Source organism: Camelus dromedarius, chromosome 21, assembly GCF_036321535.1.
Source record: "Camelus dromedarius isolate mCamDro1 chromosome 21, mCamDro1.pat, whole genome shotgun sequence".
Lineage (NCBI taxonomy): Eukaryota > Metazoa > Chordata > Mammalia > Artiodactyla > Camelidae > Camelus > Camelus dromedarius.
Window position 1 is genome coordinate 32,133,087 of NC_087456.1, and position 18,108 is coordinate 32,151,194.

At 35.3% G+C, this 18,108-nt stretch overlaps 1 protein-coding gene across 1 annotated transcript in view; it reads left to right on the forward strand.

Annotated features, from left to right (window-relative positions):
• CDC73 (cell division cycle 73) overlaps positions 1 to 15,856 on the forward strand; it is an 81,158-nt gene extending 65,302 nt beyond the window's left edge. Inside the window, exons 14-17 of the mRNA XM_031438359.2 lie at positions 2,761 to 2,922; positions 5,479 to 5,579; positions 10,506 to 10,647; positions 11,532 to 15,856. Coding sequence (XP_031294219.2) covers positions 2,761 to 2,922; positions 5,479 to 5,579; positions 10,506 to 10,647; positions 11,532 to 11,568 — 442 coding nt within the window. The 3' untranslated portion in view covers positions 11,569 to 15,856. The remainder of the gene's footprint in view (positions 1 to 2,760; positions 2,923 to 5,478; positions 5,580 to 10,505; positions 10,648 to 11,531) is intronic.
• Positions 15,857 to 18,108: the final 2,252 nt, after the last annotated feature.

Below are 18,108 nucleotides of genomic sequence, written 5' to 3' on the forward strand. Positions count from 1 at the left end.
AGCAAGATAAGTTGTAATACTTGCTGATTCCGGGTTTTACCAAACGCAGAATTGAATTTTAAGTGCCTGTGACTTAAGTAGCTTTATGAAGGCCTATGTAACTGGCACATACAGGCATATCCATATAGTATTTTTTCTTTAGTACTTTTGAGTGAAATTTTCAGTGAACCTTTTCCTGTGGGAAAGAAGGAATTTTTATGTTTTATATTTTTATGTTTTATCTACAATAGGATAAATATGAAATAGAATTATTTTTGCCCACCTCTTAGAATAGATTTGGTAATAATATAAAATACTACTTTGTAATGAAGATAGTAAATAGTACATAGAAATCACCAACTAAATTTTAGCATCTTTCTTCTTAGCCTTACTACAGAGAAGCCAAACAGTTGAACAGACTACATGCTTTGGATAAAGCATGCCTAGTTTTTCTTTTAAGTTTAAAACACTCCCTTCATTGTTTAACACCTCATTGCAGCTGACATCTCCCCTATGGTTTGAGTCAGCTGGAGGCTTTGCTATGTAATTAATGCATAATTGAAACCTCCTCCACACAATTATAGTACTGGCGGTAGGTAGCCCATAGTTCATGTTGGCATAGATTCTGTTTGGTTCATGTAAAGCTAAGGATTCTTCAATTTTCTAGCCCTTCTATAAGTAAATATTAAATATTACTGTTAATTCTTCTCTTTTTTTCGTTTCCTTTTCCTTTCCCTTTCCAACTTTTATTTAGGAAAAAGGAAAACTATATTTTTAATCTAGGAAATATCCATAAAATTGTTGTTTTCATAATAACATAAATCTGGAACTTAGCTCTAGCATCTCATTTGCATTTTATACTAATAAAATTATTTTAGTAAAGATATCCTTGTTTAAACAGTAATGACTTTAATCATATCACCCACATTCCTTCATACTTATGGAATATGAAGTGCAATAAATAAATTGCAAATATTGGATGAGTCAATGGATACCAGAATATTTCTCTAAATCACAGATATCCATCCACCGTGTAAGTTGTGCAATTCTGGTTGTATTCATTAGAGCACTTTAGTTATAAGTATTAAAAACCAACTCAGGTAACTTTATCAAAAAGTAGTTTATTGGTTCAATGTAACTGAAAAGTCCTGGCTTCTGACTCAGTTGAACTCGGTGCTAAATGATGTAATGAGGAGTTGGTCTCTCCATCTCTCAGGGAGGTTCTCCCCTTTCAGGGCCAAAGGTGGCTATCAGAAACTTTAGGTTACTAATCACAGTGGAGAGACAGTGCCCTTTTCCCAATAATTCCAACAAAAATCCTACGATCAAGTCTTACTGGCCTGGCTTCATTAACATGTTTATTTCCAAACCAGTCACTGTGGTCAGTGTTGTTAATTGTTGCTTTAAATCCAAGTGAGGTCTGGTTTACAATTCTGAGATTGTAATTTCCAGGGTGTTGGTTAGGGCTGAGGAGAGGGCAGGAAAATGGGTGGGCAGTGGGTTTATTTTTAGTTTACATTATACTGAACTTAACCCTCAGAGTCCTAGCTGTATGAAAGAAGGGACTTCTGTTAGATTCTCTACCTTGGGCAGAATATGGGCTTTGTTTCCTCTTCCGAAAGTCTAGTGAAATACAGTAAAAGATAAAGCTCAAGTTTAGTTAGTTTGCCAGTGCCTTCCGTGGATAGAAGTCTACAGTGTTATTCTAACCTCTTTGACTTCCCTTCTTTACTCAGTCTTTGATCCAAGAATTCTTTACTTGCTAGCTAGCTCAGAGATGCCTTTAAGATGTTCTTTATACTTTATCCCACTTTGCAAAACTTTCTGACAGTTTCTTTTAAAGTTAAACGTACCCTGTGATCCAACAGTTCCACTCATAGGTATTTATATAAGAGAAGTGAAAACATATGTCCACAAAAAGACTTAACACCAAAATGTTTATAGTAGCTTTATTTGTAATAACTCCAATTTTGGAACCACCCAAATGTCCATTACAGAAGAATATATAAACAAATCGTGGCATATTCATACAATAGGATTTTACCCAGCAGTAAAAATGAATGAACTACCAATATGCCACACAGCATGGATGAATATCAGAAACGTTAAACTGAATGAAAGAAGCCAGGCACAGAAGAGTACAGTCCTGTACGATTCCACTTGTGTGAATTACTGGAACAGGCAGGGCTCATCCATGGTGGTGGGGAGCAGAATTTCGTGGTTGCTATTGGGGGAGGGAGGAAGGGGGGTTACTGAAAGGTGCATGAGGAAACTTTTCCGGTTTGTTGCAGATGCTCTGTATCTTGATGGGAGTGGTGCTTCAAATGTGGAAGGGGGTGTTTTGTAATGCTCCTGGGTAGACTGAGTCACCTAGCTAGCCACATCAGCTTCAGGTGACCTGTGATTTATAGTGAAATTTTTCTCTTAGGAAGCATTTGAGGAATCGGATTAGTATGGTTGTTTATATAATGCTAAGTTCTAGATGAAGGAATGTAAATTGTGTGTGTTACACACGCACACACCACCACCACCACCACCCCCACCCCCCCAACTTCTGGCCTAAATGAGCTGGGGCTCTATCTGGCATGCTGAGGAAAGACCCATACCCTTTAAGCATTATGATCCGTACATGCTGAGCAGGCTTATTCTTAAAATATATGTGTTTGGTTTGAAACTATCATTATTAAAAAAATAATTTCAAAATATAATTTCTTTTCTCATTAAATGATTTCCATGGAATCATTTGACCTTTTCTCATCTTTTTTTTTTTTTTTTTTAAAGATTTGTCCCATCAGATGAAAAGAAGAAACAAGGCTGCCAACGAGAAAATGAAACTCTCATACAGAGAAGAAAAGACCAGATGCAACCAGGGGGCACTGCAATTAGTGTCACGGTTCCTTACAGAGTAGTAGACCAGCCCCTTAAACTAATGCCTCAAGACTGGTAAGTTAATCTGTATTTTTTACATAGTCATTAATTCTTGTATAATGAACAAGTATCATATTTTATCATGAACACTGACTAGATCCTATCCTTGAAACCTGTGTCTGTGTCCAATTTGGTCCTCAATAATGTTAACATTCTGTTAATACCTAAGTAAATATATTTTGGATGTCTAAACTTTATTTTACTTATAAGAAGAAACACAAACTTCTGGAAAACTTAATAAAAATTCTTTCCACTTGTGCATTTATTCTGGATCAGGTTTTAGAACAAAACTTTTATATAGACTGGTGTTGTTTTAGAGGGCCTGTATTTAAGATTTTTGATTTGGAGAATTCAGATTTTCTAGTAAGAAATGGTAAGTGAAAGCACTGTTTGTTCCTAGGGAACAATTTAATGAAAATAGTAGCATGATCACCCTGGTTCAGCTCTTTTATTGTATTAAAATGTCCTTTAACAAAATATTAAGCTATTTGTATTATAAAGTGCCTATAAGTTCAGATACATGAATTATCTCAAATTATTTTATCAATCTAAGCCAGAATAAAAATGGACTCTTGAGTGTGCATCTCTGACATAGAAACTGCAACACATTGACGTGTTAGCTGAAGTTTACCTTCGAGGTACAGTTTGGTCTTCAGGTATTAGAAGTCAATGTTAGTATGTTAAAAATTTACTGAAGTATGAAGGGTTGTATTAGAGTTCTCCCCTAGTACCCAACAGAGATACTTGGAGTGACAGATGAAGTGTAAGATGAGAATTTCAGGTATCAAGTTTAACACTTGCAGGAGGTAGAAAGTTACATCATTTATATGCTTGCAGTTATTTGCAGAAAGTGGTAACACACACAGTGCATGCAGGTGCCACCCCTGTGCTGTCTTACACTGCGTGTGTGTATTAGCTTGGTCCCTGGCTGTCAGTGTCATAACCTGGGATGATGTTGTCCTCACCCTTCTTCTTCTCTTCTCTTGTTACTTGTCCCTTCGGGAATTCATCGGCAGTAGTATCTGTATCTTCCTGCTCCCCTGCCAACCCGTGAGACGCAGTAGGATCGAGGTGACCTCTTCGTAGCAGATTCTCTTCTGCTTGGCAGGCACCTTGGGCCTTCACCTGTTGTGTGGTGCAGGTTACATCGTAAAATTAAGAGACCCTTTAATAGTGTACTCTGTTACCAAAGATGGTTTTGGCATTGTGGAGCATATATCCCATGAAAGGAGGACATTTTTTAATTTAAGATTTAATTTTAGTCTTAGAGATTGTGAGCAGGTTAAGAATTTTAAGCTGTGGTTTTTCACCGTAACTTTGATCTTCGCTGTAGGTCTTTAACTTGAATAGAAGGTAACCTTGGCTTAATGTTTTGTTGGATGTGTAGTCTTCATTGAATTCAGTGGTTATCAGAGTACAGTCCGTGGACCTCTGGGCATTCCCAGGACCCTTTTGCGGAGGTGTAAGGTCTAAACTATTTTCATTATAATACTGTTTTGGCTATTCTCATGATTTGTCAGTCCCCACACAGGGCAGTAGCATGACCAGTGCACAAGGTCAGTCATTTATTTCCCTCCCTATCTCCCCGTCTCCTCTGTTCGCACTCCCCCTCTCCCTTCCCCTCTCCTTCCTTCTGGCTGGTGGACTCTTCTCCAGTATGCCCATGCATTTCTGTTTCCTTATCTGTAAAATAGGCATAATAATAATTTACCTTATTGGATTGTTCTGAAGAGTAAATGTGTTAACATAATGTGTAAAGTTCTCAGACCAGCGCTGACACAGAGTAAACGCTCATAGTAAGTCCTGCTGCTGTGAGCTGTTACTGCTGATCTTACGGATTTGTTCCCACCTCTCTAGTTGTAGGCTTAAACTGTTCTGGCAGTTGTACTTACTGTAGCTTCTCAATTTAATTAAATATTTTGTAAACTAATGAAATAGGAGAGCCTAGAAAGAGATTTGTTCTTTTTAGGAAAATGAAGTTGAAAGGTTGAGGAAAACAAGTTGCTTTAGAAAAAACTTAGAGAATTTAAAGTGAGTGAAACAGTTATAAAGCAATTAAAAAAGTTAAAAAGTTTAGGTGGTTTCTGTATGCAGATTATTTTCCAAATAATCAGAAGCACTCAAAAATAAGGCCTTGGAGCTTTATAAAATGGTTAGTGAATTATTATAACTTATAATATGTTTAATTAAAGTGAAATATTTAAGATGTGTTTGAATTTTAAGTGATTTTCTTTTAAAAGCAACATTTTCAATTGACAGATAAACTACTGTTCCCTAATGCATTGAGAGAATGGGCCCTTGCTCTAATTTAATAGAAGGAGCAGGATAAAAGGCTAAAAGGATCACATATGAGGACTGTGCGTGTAAACAGCTGTGCGGGAAGTACAGCATGCATTAATGTGCTCGGGTGCTTACCTTATACTGAAAGGTTGTGGCCACATGGTGCTCTGTTTGCCTCACGGCCGTGTTGACAGGAGGCCGTATTATGAGACTCTTTCTGTAAGGATTACAGCACCCAGGGCTGCCTGAGATGCTCAGTCTCCACTTTCCTCTCCCTCTGTTCTCCCACAGGGACCGGGTCGTAGCAGTTTTTGTGCAGGGGCCTGCGTGGCAGTTCAAAGGTTGGCCGTGGCTTTTGCCTGATGGATCACCGGTTGACATATTTGCTAAAAGTAAGACTCTACTTTTTACTGCTTAACCAGTAGAGAAATGCTCTTGCTTTAGGAGAAGGAGTCATCTCTGGCTATGCATATCTGATGTGCACATCAAAGGGTTCCTATTAAGTAACATTATAATGTTAATTTGTAAGCACCTGTGAAATATTTTAAGGCCTTTTTGAGAACATTAATATTTTCTGTGTACTTCTATCTAGAAGTGGATTATTACCTACCCTCCAACATTAATAGTTACTTTTTAGGTTTGCTTAAAAAATCATTAATATTGTTGCATGTCCATGCATTTTTATCAAAATTGATAGCCAGTTTTTAAATGTTTTTTTAGCTGAATAGTAATGTGTAGCTATAACTTAAAGTGCCGTTTGACTTTGGCCAGCCTGCCCCATTGTCTGGGATGGTTGTAGCATGACAGACTTCCGTTCATTCCGGTCTCAGCCAAGTGTTCTCTCCTTTAGGGAACCCTTCTCCGACCATCCTGGAAGTAGCCATTACTTCCTCCCAGTTACTCTCATTGTGACACTGTTGCTTGGCATTATCTTATTTTTATATCCATCTTGTAAGTCTTCCCTGGCTGGAGCGCCAGTTCCAGGATGGGAGCAGCCTTGCCTGCCTTGTTCACTCTTGTATTGTGGGCACAGAAGAGCGCACGGCCCGGGGAAGCGTGCAGTAGACTGCCTGTTAAATGAGTGGATTTCACGTGTCTTAGATGTTTTATTGACTGTGTTTGGTGTGTATTGATGCACCAAGAGTAGATGGATTTAAGCTTGTCTATTTGCTGGTAGGGACATTCTGATTATTATTTGAGCACCCATTTAAGTTAGTAACATTAGTAAAATTACTTTTTAAAACGCATTCTCATGAAACAAGTCTGTTTGTTAGAAATAACAACTTTAGTTAATTATGAATGTAGATTGTGCTACTGTGAAATCCAGCTTTTCTTCTTCCTTAAAGCAGTTTTAGTTTTTGTTAGTGGTACCACTGTCCTTCCAGACTGGAACTACCCAAACTTGAAAGCTTAATCATTTATTCTCCTACCTTCACTAGTTTTTAAAATGAATTCTAATATTACGATAACTTTTTATGTTATTTCTAAAAGCTGAGTAATGCACAGATTTGATAAATAGAAGTCAAAGATGTAGAGAGAATGGGAATTTTAATGAAAATAAAATGTCAGTGAACACTAATTGTTGTGTTTTACCTCTGTGTTTGCCTTGTTGAGTAGTACTGTAATAAAAAATGACCAGAATGTCTTCAAGATATAAATGCTCTCTAAATTTCATTAAGACCATAGTGTTTTAATTGTTTTGTCCAGATCTTTAAGTCTTCTGAAATTTAGATAAGAACTTAAGAGATTTTTAAAAAAAATTATCACTAATGATTTTCTTCCATGAATTAATCTCTTTCTTTTCAACCTTCTTAATTATCAGGATTGGCAATGAAAGTGTTCTCGCCCCTTACGTCTTAAAACAAACGTAACAAAGTCCTTTCCTCTTGACCTCACCTTTTCTTCTTGCTCCCTCTCCTTTTCCAGTGAAGCTTTTGAAAGAATTGTCTCCACTCACTTTCTGTTTGATGCTCAATCCACTGTAGTCTTGCTCTCCCAATAAACTGCTCCCACCAGACTCACCAGTGACCCAAAAGTTGGATACTTCTGATCTCCTTATCAGAACTGTAGTCTCTGGACACATTTCCTCCTCCTTTAAATGTTCTTTTCCAAGAACTTGTTACGTTTTCTCAGACTGCTCTTTCTCTGGCTTTTAACTGCATGTTTGTGTTCCCATTTCTCTTCTCCTTTAATTACAAAAAATCTCTCAGGGAGATCTGATAGCTCGCAGTTACTGCCACCTACATCCTCTTATTGTACAAGTTACGTCTGTAGCTTGATGTTCTGGGCCTGGCTGTCTCACTGGTACCAGGTATTTCCTCCAGGAGGTCCTGTTGGTGCCTCAGATTCAGCCTGTTCCAATGGGTCTGTTATCCTCTCTCCATCATCCCTGGACTGTTTCTTTTCCTCAGTTAGTTGTTTTGGTTTTTTTTTAGCAATTTGCTTAAGCCAGAGATATGTTCTCTCTCACCTTTTAGTTGGTCTTCTTGCCTCTTCCAGCTTCCCACCTTTACCTCACAACACACATAGAAAATGATAAAAACCTATCTAGCAAAAGGGGGGAACTGGGGGTACTTAGTAAAAAATTATATTTTCTTCATATTTCATAATAATAACATCCAAAGGTTTAGGGAAGATCTTAAGATACTGAATTGTATAAAATTGCCAAATAAAATCTTTTCAAAATTATGAGAAATTTTAGCTTGTGACTGGATATAGCGTTTTAAAAATACTGTTTTTTACGCTTGAAGTGGCTACATACATTTGTTTTTCAGGAGTTTTAACTGATGATGGCTTAGTTATCGTTGAGGGAGTTTTTTATTTACTAACCTTCTGTGTCATGTTGTCCTCTGTCGTCTGGCGTGCCATCACTCCTCCACCAGCTGTTATTCAAGAGCACCTTTTCTATTTCTTTTGCTTCTTTGTTTCTGCAAAAAGTGTTGACAACATTCATGTAGTTTGGAAAAAATGAACAGTTATGAATTGTGTGAAGTTCTGTACTTCAGTATTCATTGTGCCCCCAGTTAACTGGCTTCTTATAAAAGATCTTTGTTTCTTTTATTTTTGCGGAGGCTTAAAAACGCTAAATCTTTTTCTGAGGAAGAAAGATGTTTTATGGAAACATCTTTGTGGAAGTTTGCCTGCCACCATTGCTTCGTGCTAATAAAATATTTTGTGTGAAGAGAGAAACCTTGTGTTTCCTCATTTGTGACTTAAACTTTTTGGATTCTGATATCTCGGTTTTATGTTAAAAAGTTGTATATTCTGTTGGAAAAATAAATACTATAGAAACTAAGTCTATTGAAATTAGTAAGGAGGACTCTAGGCCTTTATGGCTTTAGGTAAATCATTTTAAAATAACTCATGTATTTATAAGAATGATTTCAAGAAAATCATACTGAGAAAATTAGAAAAGAGAAACATAGTAAGCAGAAAAGAACATTGAAATTTTGACTTCATTTAATTTAAAGGAACTTAAAAAAAATTTTATACATATAAATAATAAATATTTTGAAGGTGGGTTTTCTGAATCCGTAACTTATAGCCCCTTTAATGAATTGGTTTAAATTCATTAGTTTGGATTAAATTCAAAATGAGTAACATGTTCAATAAGGAGACCTTTATTTATAAAAGGAAATGATTTAGAAATGATGTTTTTGTTTTATTTAAATTTTTTTTTTTTTAGTGGGGGGAGGTAATTAGGGTTATTTATTTATCTATTTTAATGGAGGTGCTGGGGATTGAACCCAGGACCTTGTGCATGCTAAGCATGCCATCTACCACTGAGCCATACCCTCCCACCTAAAAATAATGTTTATGTGTTTTTTGAGGGGCACAAACGGTTTATTTTGGATTTCTATCAATAATTAGACCTCGATTAATTGTTAACATCAAAAGCCAGTAAGGCAGCAAGCAGTATGGAACAGGTAGTCTATAAAGTAGCTCTTTAAAAGAAATTAACAGTCATTTTCTCTTTAGAAACACCTAATATTGGATGATAATGGTGATAGTAATAATCATATTTTATATATTAGAAAAAAAGTAAAAAGTTGAAAGAAAAGGTAAACATCTTCCATATGCATGTGTAAAACTAATGCTCCATTGATGATAAACTGATTGCAGATACAATAATAAACTAGTGAGGATGGTCCAACTGGATGATCAGGGAGAAAGACTGAGAATCAGTATTTTATGTTCACCTGTTAACACTTTGCAGCACACACACCAGTTGGGAAGCTTTGTCCTAGAGTCTTTTATCTGTCCCACACCCAGAGATACTTTGAAATGCTTTGAAAATGAAAATCAGATAATTTTCACCTTCTTGTTCTAAACTATCTAGTGGTTTACTATCACATTTGGAATAAAATTCAGATTTTTTTTTTTTACCATAGCTGAAAAGTTTCTACTTATAGGACGCTGCCTACAAGAAAGTCGTTTTTGTTTGTAGGGCGTCCCAAGCTTACTTCCCTTCCATCTCAGAGCTTTTGTATCAGCTGTTCCCTCTGCCTGAAATCCTCTTCTTCTAGATCTTTGCTAAACTCTTTTTAGATCAGTAAATAGCTGCTTCCTGTAACCTTCTCCAGAGACCCTTCAGTTTTTCTTTTTCCCTTTTCATCATTTCTTACCAAGTCCCATTAGTTCTCATTCCCTAATTATCTCTTCAATCAATCTTGTCATATGTGTATCTTCTCCGCAGTTGAGCAAAACTCTCTTTCTCCTATAGATTATTGTATCATTAGCCTCTGCTGAACACTTGGCAGTGATTGTCCACGTCTCTTAGATAAATGTCCAAACTCTTTAATGTGGCCTACAAGGCCAGTGTTGCTCTGAACCTCCATGGTCTTACCTCTTAGCCTGTCCCCATGTTACTTTGCATGATGCAGTTTCATTGAATTTCTTTAGTTGCGAGACTAAGCCATTCTTACTCCACTCTACCCATCCAGGCCTTTTCTGAATTCCATGATCTGGGGAAGGCGCTTTCTTGTGTTTCTGTGATCCTTTACCACCTTTATCATATTGAATGTGACTAGTTTTTTTCTTACTGTTCTCCTACACTGGATCATACGCATTTTATCTTACCTTATTATTCTTCATTTCAAAAAAATCAATACTTTTTTGTTGAATGTTTTTGAGGATAACACAGTGCTTAGCATCTGTTTCAGAGATTACTTTATAATACAGCTTCTGTTGGTGGAAGAAATATTTGACTTTTTTTTCCTTTGGTTAATGTCTGTGTTGGGTATTTTTATTCTTTTATAAAATATTTTTATAATTTTGATTACAGTTTGAATATAAAAGATTATTTCTCCCCCATATAGTTAAAGCCTTCCATCTCAAATACGATGAAGTTCGTCTAGATCCAAATGTTCAGAAATGGGACGTAACAGTATTAGAACTCAGCTATCACAAACGTCATCTGGATAGACCAGTTTTCTTACGATTCTGGGAAACGTTGGATAGGTAATTTTGATCCTAAAATGTACTTACTTCTGCCTTATTGTAGTAATTTTTCTCCTCAGTTAGATTTTAGTTTCCTTAAAGTTGTGAACCATTTCGCCCTTTGGAACATTGCCTCATTTGATGTTGATCTACAGTAGATAATTAGCAAATACCTTTATTACACTGACTTCAGAAACAGAGAAAGGGCTTATAAGCTTAGTAGAAAGAACACTAAGTCTGAGTTGGAAGACCTACATTTTAGTCTTGATTTTGTGATCCGGCTCAAATGAGCTGTGTGGCTTTGCTGAACCTTGTCCTCTGTCCAGGTAACTTGGGTTACATGATCCCTTTGTTTTTTTGCTGGCACCGAAAGGTCTCTGACTCTGGAGCTGAGTTATGGGTAGCTGGTAGCTAATGGAAGGAATTCAGTTTTTGAATTTATCTTAATTACTAGTATAAATTGAGTTCTTAAAGCCCTTTACAATAATACCACTTTTGTAACTGGAAATAGAAGAACAGCGTATGATCACAATACCACTGCATCTACTGGTTTCATTTGAGGTGCTCTTTAAAATCTGTAACTTTTTTGATCTCTCACTGAACATTATGGGTAAGGTGATTGAGGTAACCCAGATCTGATTATTGATGGTATATTAAAAGGAAACATTTACTATTCTAGCCAGAAGTTCTTAGATTATAGAATTTAATAAGAGGAATGTTTTTCCCATTTTACTTCAGAAATCCTTATATTCCCAAAGGTTACAGTATCCGTTTTTTAGAAAGCAAAAAATCCTGTTCCACTGTTGCTTTTAAGTTTTAAAAGATGTCAGTATTTTTACATGTAATATGCTAAAAATTCTAGAATTCCTATAATCACTCTAACCTATTATAATATTATTTTTCAGGTACATGGTAAAGCACAAATCCCACTTGAGATTCTGAATTTCTTGATTTCTCCCTTTTCTGGAAATCTGGATTAAGAAGCATGGATATACCTTGATCTAAAGATAGACTCAAGCTTTATGAATTTATCAAGAACTTACAAATGAAGAAGGTCACAGATCGATCTTTTATAAAACCTTATTTGATGATTTATGCTTCAAAGGGATGATGCCCATCATCCATATAAGCAAAACTTTTTGGCTTACAACTATTTTTTTAATATTAGCCTTCTAGTCTGTAATGGAAATTGTATATTTTGATAGAAGTTTTTTCTCCATTGGTTAAATTAGCATTACTTAAAAATTTGTTTCTTTAGAAAATAAATGCAGGTTACAAATGTGTGTATATTTAGAGGTTATAAGGCTCTCTAAGCCATCTTGCTTCTGATTTTTCATTGCTCTATAATTCCTTTTATTGAAAATACTATGTTATAAATGGTATCAAATTTTAGTCTCTAGAACTTCCAAAACCAAGCAAAGGGATGTGACTATTTTGAAAGATTCAAAATGTCAACCTGTATGTGTACTATATCTATACTTTCTCTTTATTTAAAAAGGAATAATGAAAAATCAAGAACAATGCTTCAGCTTTGGTTGAACTGTTCAGCTTACTTCCTTACTTACAATGAATACATTTAATGAATGTACATTCTTCTCATTGACTTTGGTAATTTTAAAACTTAGAATGATATATTTCTATCTGTGATATCTTTCCACTTGAAAAATCTCAAAACACAGATTAAAAACCTAATAGGCTATAGTACTTTTTATTTTGGGAGCCAGAGTATGATTTGGGGGAAAGAAATGTATTAGTCTTACTGCAGTGTAACTTTAACTTCTTTATCTTTTCTCATAAGTCCACCCTTGATTCTTATTTTATATGGTATATATGGTATAGGATTTTGAGTCTTCTCTTTCTAGGCATGTTCTTATCTTCCATTATCCTTAAATATTGATAAACTCTCCCAGACACCAAAGAACACATTTGCTTAATTAAGTGTCTGAACAGAAACAAGATAAAAACACTGGTATTTTTATGTGTGTATTCAATATCGTATAAAATATAAAACCTATATTTTAACTTAGTAAAATATTTTCCTACTTCTGTACTCGAGACAGAGGGTTGCACCCAAGGTACAATGAATGAGCGTTTTTCTTGAGTCTTGATTCCACCTTTTATTCTTAAGAGCAACTTGGAACCTTTAGTCCCCTAAAGAGTTTTTGCTATTAGAATTGTTGCTGGTCATTCATCTTACGTCATTTCCCCCACAGTGATCCCTCTTAGGTTAACATATTTTTGGTAAACATTTAGCTGCTTCTTATGTTAAGCTGATATTTCCTACCCTCATTTTGAAATTTAATGCTATCATAAAAATGAGAAGCACTTATTATTTATTTTTTAAGTAACCGCAAAAGTCCATGCCAATAATGAACAGAAAAAGTATTTATTCATAATGGAATTCACTAGGTTCTTCAGGAAAAAAGCAGTCAGCATTTTAAATGATTAGATTTTAGGAAATTTGTAAGGTTTGAACAGATTCTTCCCCCCTCTTTCTTCCCTTTGCTGCACCCTCTCGAAAATAAAAGAAAACTCAAATTTGTTCACATTGGAATTTTTCAGCATATAAATCTGTTTTCAAAGTAAATTATGTATTGTATAGACTTCCTCCACGATGAAATGGTCAAGGAGTAGGATCCGTAATGTTTTAATGTAAGGTTACTTGTTTAAGACTACTACAAGTGGACATGAACTACCTTTCTATAAAGATTTTTAGTATTTATACTTATGTATTAAATTTACTTTTACAGAATGTGGTTAAAATTGGGAACATCTACTTTAAACAGGGTTTATTTTTCTATCTTGAATTTGCCTTACGTGTATTCAAAGGCTCTGGAAATAACATTAGGAAAAGTGCAGATATGCTGTTTCATGTATTTTAAAATCAGACCCATGGTATGTACTTAATTTCTTTGTCTTTTTTCTTTTTCCAAGTTCATTCCCTTATTTAGGTCCATGTAATTCATTTTATAGCCATTAATTCTAAGGGGAAAAAAAACACTTTCAGACAATCACTCTTCATTCCCCCATGACTCCAAGTCCTGTATCATCACCTGGCACAGTGCCTTGCACATAGTAGGCATTCAGTAAATATTTATGTTCATGAATCATAGATTTTCAGTGTAACTGATTTATTACAAAAAAGTACTCTTTGACTTTACTTGGTCTTGGAGTTTAAAAATAAAGAATTATAGGGAATGAAGAGTCCAATGCACATATTTTAATGGAAATCAAGTAGATATTAATAAAGTTAACTTACCCATAAGTAACTGGAGACACCTCTGTCTTGCCCCACCAGTAAAAGAAAGCTCCCTTTTTTTTATCCATTGGACACCTTGCTGAGTCAGGGAACAGTGAGATGCTTGTGGGTTTCAGTCAGCAGCTCTCCACCCTAACTGTACATTACACTCATCTGGGGACCTTTAAAAAATTCTGTTGCCTGAATCCCGTTTCTCATTTAATTTGTCTGGGATGAGACCTGTTCATCAGTATTTTTTAAAAAGTTCTTCAGGTAATTTTATATTCAGAAAAGTTGAGACTCACTGGTTAAATTTGTTATGAAAACAATACCAGTATTAAATGTCGTGTCATCTTCTCTCTCTCTCTCTCTTTTTTTTTTTTTTTTTTTTTTGTGGCCACCTTTTTGCACTAGACCATCCCCATTATCGGTGGTATTGGCCTATAGTTCCACATGACAAATTCAAGTCTTATTTATTTAATATAGGAATATTTTGTTGTTTAATATTTAAACAATGTTTAATATATTTCATTATAAACTAGTATTATGGTTTATGATTTGTTTCCCATGTGTCCATATCCTTTACTAACTTTTTTTTAACAGCAGCATGACAACAGTCCATACAGAAATAACTAATTCATAATGAGGAAGATTTCATAGCTAATTTTTAAGGTAGAAGGAGGTAGAGTATTAATTTCTTATCTGCCATGCAGAATTAGATGAGTAGAGTTTGCTTATGAACAGAAAGAGGCATACTTTTTAATTGGTCTACACAGAAAAGTAAAAGTAAATTATTCATTTAAATAAAATTCATTATCTAATAAACATTGAAGGAAATATTTTTCCGAAATAAAAAATTTTGTGACTCTTAATGAAATTAAAGTGATGACATTGTTCTTTTTTGGAGGGTGGGGAAGGGGTATTTAGTTGCCATATTTCTTACTATATAACAATTCCCTTTTATTGGTGTCAGAGTAAACAGTAATGATTAAAACTAACAGTAATGCTGATGTAGAATTTACATATGTGGCCATAAATAAAGCGCCACTTCACTGTATAGCTCTTACCTGAGTCTCTGTTGTCGAACTAATTAGTTTATAACATTCTTTGAGACAGCCAACAGTATATTTTATAATATTACAAATACAAGAATTACAAAAGCTGGTCAATATTAAGACATGAAAAATAAATTCAGTTGCATTAGCCTTAATACTACTTGATTGAGTTTTTATTACTCACTTGGATTTGATATTCAACTGATTACTCTAACCATAGTATATTAACTTTAGAAATAAAAAGGGGAGAAATAACTGAATTTGACTTAAATTAAGAATTGGATTAGAAATTCTGAAGTGCTACGTCCATGTGTTCTGGCCTGTTCATTGCCACTTTTGGGTATCTGTTGACCCCGGCATGGTTTCTATATTAACATGTTAGAATAATAACTAAGAAAAAGTTAAAAATATATAATAGATGTATAAAGAATTCTATTCAGTAAATGCATATTAGGTAATAATACTTTCAGGTTGTTGATCTGTTTGGGTTTTATGTATTATTTTAGGTAGTATTTATATAAGTATTTTGGGAGTTATAAATGTGTGCCATTTAAATGAGTAAAGCCAATGAAATAAAACTAGTTTTATGCCAAAATTCGAAGAGAGGGGTGATACTGTGTCAAAGTTAAGTAAATGATCACTGAGAATTCTGTTTGCCATTGAATATCATTTTTATCCACTTTAAATTTACTAAAAGCTATTCAACCTCTAAGTTTGATCATAGTGCTTAATATTTAGTAATGCTTTTCATGTACATGGTGCAGGCACTATAAATGATTGTTTAGCCATCAATTTTATTATTTCTCAAGCAAAGTGGTTCTTGAATAGAGTTTAAATTTGGGCCATATAACCTGATAAAATGTTCTACTCATTCTGATTTAATTTCAGTGGATTTTTAAATTTTAGCTTTAATTGTGAATAAAACATTTTGTAGTACTTCAAGTCTTGGGAACATTTCCACGCCTACCCTTATAATCCTCACACTCTCCCAACCAGAAAAAAATCACATTCAACCAAGAAGACAAACTGTGTAGGATGTACAGGATGAAAGTCTGCATAAAGCGACTCCTGAGATTTTGAGGCCTAGTGTTCCTCTGTTTTGCGAATAAACACAATGTAAGTTTTCACTTTGAAAACTACTGAGTTAAGTACATTTACAGTCACCTTTTTGGTTAATGAGTTAAATAACATAGAGAATCATAGTTCTTCATAAAGATAACAAGCTCCATGCCCAGCTGAGCTTATGGCTTGGCTGTGATCACATTTCCTGTGTCCTCACTATAATGGAATTAAAAGTGTCCTGGTAAATTACATTATCTTTACAGTTTGAGCATCCTGGTTTTAACATTTGATAGTTTCAAAACAAACTGAACTCCCACGTAGTCAAGTCATTAGCAGCAGCATCGTATTGGTGGTGCCAGTAATAACGTGTGAATCTTCTGCAGCAAAATTTCTTTAATGAAGAGTTTAATGGGCCATATTCGAACTTAATTTCCATTCACTTCATAAGTGCCCACTAAATATGTGTTTTATTTTGCTCTGTCTTCCTTTGATCATCTGCTCTTGGGTGAGCTTTCGCATAACTAAAGTAGATATGGCATACGCTGTAAATGCTATTAGAAAGTTTTTAGATTCAGGTGCTAGTATATAAATAACAGCGCATTGCCAAATAAGCTTTTTTCCCCCTCTCATTTTCTAAAATACTTTCCTTTTATATTTAATGGTGTAATGATCAGCATTTATGGTTGAGTTAGAAGACTTCCTCTCAGTTTTCTTAAGTGACCATAAAAAGCATTAAAAGTCGTTCTGGAGGAGGCCACGTTGTTGAGTCTGTCTCATAATTATTTGCAGATCCTTTGGCATAGAATTACTTATCCTCATCTAGAGAATATGGATTTATAACACATAACTGATACAAGTAGGGCTGAGGCCATATGAAATGACATCAGAGAGATTCTGTTGATCACGTTTGGGTATTTTATTGGGCTGGGTTTCATTTGCCAAAAAAATCCAAATGAAAACTCACTTGGTTATACAGCATTCACTGTAGACTCACAGAACTGTTCTCATGAAGTTTACAGTGTTAAAGATGTAGATGTGGTAATGGCATTTTTTTTTTTTAATTTGTTAGCTAGTGCGAACACGTTTTCTTTGAAGTGGAGTAGGCTGAAGGTTTGTCAAGTCTGTGTGTAATGGTCAAATGAGCTTGCGCGTGGCTCTTCCACTTATTTTAGCGCAGTTGGGCATCACTAATGTTTACAGTGGCTTTGACTGTAAAATTGCTTTAAAGACTTTGTATTCTTAGTTCTGCATTTTTATTCCATAATGCACCGAGTACAAAAAGGAAGTGTAAGACTTACTGATGATCCTTAATACACTGAGAAGCATTACTGTAGTTTAAAGCAAGTTGATGTAGGAATTTGCAAAAAAAGTTAACATGGGAACTCCAACTCAATGGGAAAATATAGTAGGATTTGGGCAGTGACATACCCTTTTAGGATTTGGGGCATAAATGTAAGTGAAACCAGGCAAACCTGTGGTGTGGTACTTTTCTCCGGCAGCATTAGCTGCAGGTGCAGAGAAAGCAGATAGATTGTTAACTTTTGGTGGAAGTATGAGCAGGCCCCAGGATGTGAAGGTATTCACAGGGTGATGATTATAGCAGCAGAACACGGACTCTAAGCCCTTCAAGAAACAAATGATGGGAAGGAGGTGGCGGGTTGTGCGAAAGAAGTGCTGACCGTAAACTGAAAGCTTCAGTGAAGTGAGGCTAAAAGCTTTTCACCAGAAGGTCAGGACGGGCTGTGTGGAGTCAGGGTTTCAGAGGTGAGGAGATATTGATGAGAAAAAGTCAAGACCTTGGAAGTGGCTGAGATGGGAGGAGAAAGATTGTTGAGGTAAGCCAGGGATCTGTGAGGCCATGGTTATTGATGTGAGTGTTGAAATAACTGAGAATGACAAGAATAGGGTGACAGGGAAGACAGCCACAGGCAAGTGACCCCGGGCTGATGGCAACGAGAAGGTGGTGAGCAGTCAGCAGAGGTTTAAGGATGCGCTCCACGCAGAACCTGTTATACCAAGAGGTGAGTGAATGTGCGTTTAGATATTTTAAGATTTTTTTAAAAGGTATAGATCAATGTCCTCCTTCAGCATGCTTTTAAGGAAATTTACTTATTGGTCCCATTAGCA